A 6083-nucleotide genomic window follows, 5' to 3' on the forward strand; every position below is an offset into this window, starting at 1 on the left:
CACCCCGCACCTACCTCACCCTCTCCTAGTAATAATTTATGCGCTTTAATTTATTATGTTATAATCAGTGAACGCCCCCCACTTTGTAGGATTTCAGAGCATATTAATTACTGGATTGTTCATTAGGTTGGACGATATTTTTTAAAAAATGTGCACAATATCTCAATTTTAGATTAATTGTGAAACGTTTTATTATAGAAATAAATATAAAATGAAGTCAATTTTTAACAGAGAAAATAGTGTTTAATCTTTAATGTATAAATAAAAATAATATTCAGAAAGTAACAGTTTATTAAGTAGGAGTTAAATAAAAGCTTGGTGTAAACGTTTGCGATTGTAGTTGGTAACACTTGCAGGTGCCGGTCAGTGGGGGCGTACTCGCCGAGTGCGGGCCTGTGGAGCGTGCGGTGCGCCGCGGCGGAGTGGCTGGCGGCGCGCGACGGCGCCCCCGCCAGCGCACACGACATCTATCTCGGATCGGGCGCTACCGACCTTATCAAGGCACTCCTCACCATGTTCCTAGAGGACGTGAATGGAAAGCCTTCTGGTGATTTCTTTCTTGTCTAGTCAGTGTCTAGTAGTTAGAAGTTAACTTGTTGACGTTAATACGAGTATGGCCAAGGCGCGCATTAATCTGCAATCCGTCCAAAATTTTACTGTGTAACACGGAGTGATATGTCGACGTTTGTCGCAGGTGTGATGATCCCGATCCCGCAGTATCCACTGTTCTCGGGCGCGCTGGCGGAACTGGGCCTGAAGCAGGTGGATTACTACCTGGACGAAGAGCGAGGATGGGCGCTCGATGTGGCTGAGCTGCGCCGCGCTCTGTGCGATGCCAGTGCCACTTGCCGCGTGCGCGCGCTCGTTGTCATCAACCCCGGCAACCCAACCGGACAGGTTAGAAACAGCATGGCTCATGAAAACAACAACTATGGGCGCTTAATGCCCGTAGCTGTCCAACTTAAGGTCATTATATGTTAATGAAAGTGAGTGCTGCAGGTGCTGACGCGGGAGAACATGGAGCAGGTGGTGCGGTTCGCGCACGAGCACCGGCTGTTCCTGCTGGCGGACGAGGTGTACCAGGAGAACATCATCGCCAAGCCCTTCCACTCATTCAAAAAGGTTACTATTATGATCGATCACCTCTATTACTTCATCTATTTTACTCGACGGACTACATGTAGGTACGAAGGTAAGAAGAGCTTATTTAGCTCATTTGAACTAAACATAAAATTTATTAAACTATCTTTAGCTATTTTAACGTACGATTGTGTGGTTGAGGTGATGTACGAGATGGGCGCGCCCTACTGCGACATGGAGCTGGGCAGCGTGTTGACGTGCTCCAAGGGCTGGGCGGCGGAGTGCGGGCTGCGCGCCGGCCTGCTCGAGCTGGTTCGCGTACAGCCCGATGTGGTGACCGCCTACCGCACTGCGCGCGCGCTCATGCAGTGTCCCACCGTACTTGGCCAGGCCGCGCTGCTCTGCGTCGTGAGTTCATTCGTCGTCACACATATCGGTGATTCGGTATTGCGGTAAGAAGGTAATTAATTATTTACGTTTTGTATTGCACATCGTAGATGAAGCCGCCCGAACCCGGGGATGCTTCGTACGAGCAGTTCGCGGCGGAGCGGCGTGACATCAGGCGCGTGCTGCGCGAGCGCGCCGCCACCGCACATCGTGCCTTCAACTCCATCCCGGGCTACTCCTGCAACGCCATCGATGTATGTCGCACCGCGCCCTCCGCATCTTAAGCATCGAGTGAAATAAAATACTGATCTGGGTAAAATTGACGTGTTTTAGGGATCAATGTTCGCGTTTCCGCGCTTTGAGATCCCGGAAAGGGCGCAGCGGGCGGCGCACGCGCTGTCCATCGCGCCCGACGAGTTCTACTGCCTGCGCCTCTTGGAGGAAACCGGTGCGTGTACACCCTCACACTGAGGCTACCTAATGAACTGATCGATTGGAGATCAGAAAGATTATTTTATTACCTTAAAGACATTTTTGTTATTTGACTTTATACATTTCGCAAAGAAAAATCTTCCTTAATACTGTCAATATAAATGCGAAAGTTTAGATAAATGGATGAATGTTAGAAACTATAATGTGTGCTATGTATGCGTCAGGGGTGTGCGTGGTGCCGGGGTCGGGGTTCGGTCAGCGGCCGGGCACGTACCACTTCCGCACCACCATCCTGCACCCGCGCCACCAGCTGCAGCACATGATGGACTCCGTGCGACGCTTCCACGCCAACTTCCTGCACCAGCACTCTGATACTACTCACACCGACACCGGCTGCTGATATCTTATTTTCTTATAATAATGTTAAATTAATATTCAATATGTTTTAATAATATTTATAGTTATGTAGGTAACATATGTTATTTATTTACTGTGATATTTTACTTACTAGGTTCATAAATACAATGAAACTGATTGAACTAACTTATGTATGTACATTACTTTGAGTTTTAAGTTGTGTTCACGAGCAAATAAAAAGTGCAATATTGATAAAAATATAAGTTTCGTTCTAAAAGAACTAGATGGCGCTGCGCTATTTAAGTGCACGCTAGCGTTTGATTTTACTGTTTTGTTGTGATTGCGCTTAACGCTAATTAAATGACTCATCCACCCGACCTTTTTTGTATCATTTATTGTCAAGGGTCCCGGGGCTTTTTGGGTTCCTGTACATGGTCCATTCGATAGCCGGATGTCGGCATTGTGGACAGTTGGCAGTATTCATGTACAGTTCCACCGCACCATTGAGTTTGGTGCACGTATAATTAACGGGCAACATTGAGCCGTGCGTCTTCTGAAGTTTGAAGACAGTGTCCCATCCCGAGCAAGTCGTTAGTGCGGAGAGGCCGCACTAACAACACCGAAGCAGTGCAACTGGAGCAGCGCGGGGAGCACCTCCTCGTCCGCCGTCACCTGCGTCGTACGTCATTGAAGTGTCATAGTGTGAGTGTGTTGTGTTGCGGCTACCGTGTTACCAGGCAAACTGTGAGTACTTTATATTTATAATTTAGAAGTGAACAATTTGAACCTTATTGCTTAGAAGAAAATTACTTAGTTTAATTTGGATAAAAATAATTAATGCATGCAAAAATATTACAAGTGTAGTTTAGGACTTAGAATAATTTAAGAAAAAGTGTTCAGACGGGGAATCCATGCCCGATTTCATATAGAATTATAACGTTTCAAACACTTAGAAAATTTTACTGAATACTGGACTTAGATTATTTTATAGAATACGGGACTTAGAAAAATTTTGTTGAAATTTAGACTTAGTAAAATTTAATTGATAATTCCGTTACACTTGTGATTTTTAAATAATTTTTAAACTTGTAAAATTTTTGCATTTGATTTTGCATTTAGTGTTTTTTACCTACTTTGTATATCTACGTGATTTTGATTGTTTATTTTGTTATTTGTTTTTTTTTTGTTTGTGTTGTGTATTAGTGTTTTGTGTTTAAGTTTTCCTTCACATTTAATATTAATTATGGATCGTTTGCTCAAATGTCAGGAGGATCTTAAATCCAGAATAGTTAAAAACAAAACAAATTTCGGCAAACAGTCAAAAGATAGGATAACATTGTCAAATGTCGAAACGCGTTTAGATAATTTGGAGGAATGTTGGACATCGTTTAAAGAGGGTCATCAGAGGATCATTTTTGAATCGGAAGGCACAGAGTTCGAATCATCTGATTATTATAAATCAGATCGCTTCGAAGAAGTTGAGGAGATTTACATCGAATTCAAATCGAAATTAAAAGGAGCTTTGGCAAATTTGCGGGCGACTACGCTAACAACGCAAACTTCGAAAAGCGAAGCCAAAGTTTCCTATGTACGCCTACCGAAGATCGACATCCCAACTTTTTCGGGCAAGTATGTAGAGTGGACTAGTTTTAGAGATCTGTTTGTGTCTCTCATTCACAATAACCCAAGTTTGGACGATGTGCAACGACTTCATTATCTAAAGAGCCATTTGCAAGGTGAAGCCGAGCAATTATTACGACATATTCCTATCACGGCCGATAATTACACTACCTGTTGGGCCCAGTTGGAAAGTAGATATAACAATAAAAAGTTTTTGGCCAATTGTATTTTAAAAAGATTCATGAACCAAAGGAACATCACTGTTGAGTCTTCAAGTGCCATTAAGGAATTACTTGACATAACGAACGAATGTTTACATGCACTTGAAAACTTAGGGGTTGACGTTACCTCCTGGGACATACTAGTTATTTATATTGTCAGCCAAAAACTCGATCCAGAGTCACGCAAACTATGGGAAAATTTAATTAACGATTGTTCAAATAAATTGCCAGAACTAAGTCAATTAAGAACATTTTTAGAGAATAGGTTTCGGGCACTAGAGTGCCTAGGTTCAAATGTTGTTGATAAGCCAGGTAACACAAAGCCAAAAAAGGCCACAGCATTGCATGTGACCGCACCTCACAATGCCAGTTGTATATTTTGTACTGACAAGGGACACAAATTATTTAATTGTAAGAGATTTGCTCAAGAAGACGTAGACAATCGGCGTAGTTTCGCCCAAACCAGTGGACTGTGCTTTAATTGCTTGAACACAGGTCATTCTGTGTACACCTGCCGGCAACCCACAAAATGTCATCTTTGTCGCAGAAGACATCACACCCTTCTTCATCCTAAAAGTATCCCGAGATCTGATAATAGTAGTCCAGGTCAGCCTATTGGTAGCGATGTTGTTGCATCAGAAGCAGCGTCATCTACAGCGGGTGAGTCCACACGTGCTATGACGTGTTTCGCCAAGGCTAGTACCCACGTACTCTTGGCCACGGCCTTGATAAATGTAGTGTCGAGAACTGGATCTTTGATTTGTTTAAGATCCCTGTTAGACCAGGGGTCTCAGGCTTCGTTCATATCGGAGTCCGCGGTCCAGTTATTGGGATTAAAGAGACATCCCATCAAAACTGTTGTCTCAGGTCTAGGCGGTGACCCACAAGCATCTTTGTCCTGTAGGTTCATGGTCTCCATGAAAATTCAGTCCCGCCACGACCCCAGTTTTGTCATATCTATCAAGGCGTATGTTCTGAACAAAGTGACGTCTCTCTTGCCTGATAGGAAGATAGTCGTCCCGATGTTGCCTTCACTATCTTGTGAAGTTTTAGCTGACCCTTCGTTTGGCACACCCAATAAAATAGATGTTCTATTAGGTGCCGAGGTTTACAGCCAAATTCTGTTGCAAGGGTTGATTAGGGGTCCACCGGGCTACCCTCTTGCACAGAACACTAAATTTGGCTGGATCCTTTCTGGTGAAGTTGAAGAAGCAGGCGCCCAGTTGGAAACGTGTCATAACGTTGTTGTTAGTTTGCACTCAGCTCATTCAGATGAGAGTGAGCTCCTACGGAAGTTCTGGGAGTTGGAGTCCGACCAATACGATATTGAGAAAAAATATTTAACGGAAGAAGAGCAGTTGTGTGAAAAGTTGTTCGCGGAAACGACACGTAGAGACGAATCTGGTCGTTACGTGGTTAGTTTACCCTTTCGCACACCGGATCCGAAATGCAAATATGGTCACTCGAAACAAATTGCCCAGAAAAGGTGTCTTATATTAGAAAAGCGGTTTTTACGAGACCCTGACATGAAGAAAGAGTATGTCAAGGTCATCAAGGAATACTTGGACCTCGGCCATATGGAGAAGGTCGAGGATAAAGAAAAGACTGATGCGGTGTATTTATCACATCACGCAGTAGTGCGAAATGACAAGCTCACCACCAAAGTGAGAGTTGTTTTCGATGCATCGTGCACGGGAACCAATGGTGCGTCGTTGAATCAGGATCTGTTGGTCGGTCCAACTCTTCAACTTGAGTTGCGTCACATCCTGATGAATTGGCGCCAGTTTCCAATATGCCTCGTTGCAGACATCATTAAGACGTACAGGCAAGTTAAGGTGTCTGAGACGGATGTTGATTTTCAACGAATCCTATGGCGTCAAAACCCAGAAGATGAGTTGCAGCATTTCCGTCTTCTCCGTGTAACCTTCGGCACATCATCGGCACCATACTTGGCAGTGAAATCCTTACAGCAGATTGCACACGATG

At 44.0% G+C, this 6083-nt stretch overlaps 1 protein-coding gene across 1 annotated transcript in view; it reads left to right on the forward strand.

Annotated features, from left to right (window-relative positions):
* Positions 1-2360, forward strand: part of LOC106128594 (alanine aminotransferase 1) — a 4520-nt gene extending 2160 nt beyond the window's left edge. Inside the window, exons 4-10 of the mRNA XM_013327056.1 lie at positions 357-547; positions 695-897; positions 1000-1122; positions 1282-1488; positions 1578-1721; positions 1801-1915; positions 2124-2360. Coding sequence (XP_013182510.1) covers positions 357-547; positions 695-897; positions 1000-1122; positions 1282-1488; positions 1578-1721; positions 1801-1915; positions 2124-2299 — 1159 coding nt within the window. The 3' untranslated portion in view covers positions 2300-2360. The remainder of the gene's footprint in view (positions 1-356; positions 548-694; positions 898-999; positions 1123-1281; positions 1489-1577; positions 1722-1800; positions 1916-2123) is intronic.
* Positions 2361-6083: the final 3723 nt, after the last annotated feature.

This window comes from Papilio xuthus, unplaced genomic scaffold (assembly GCF_000836235.2).
Source record: "Papilio xuthus unplaced genomic scaffold, Pxut_1.1 DF828744.1, whole genome shotgun sequence".
NCBI lineage: Eukaryota > Metazoa > Arthropoda > Insecta > Lepidoptera > Papilionidae > Papilio > Papilio xuthus.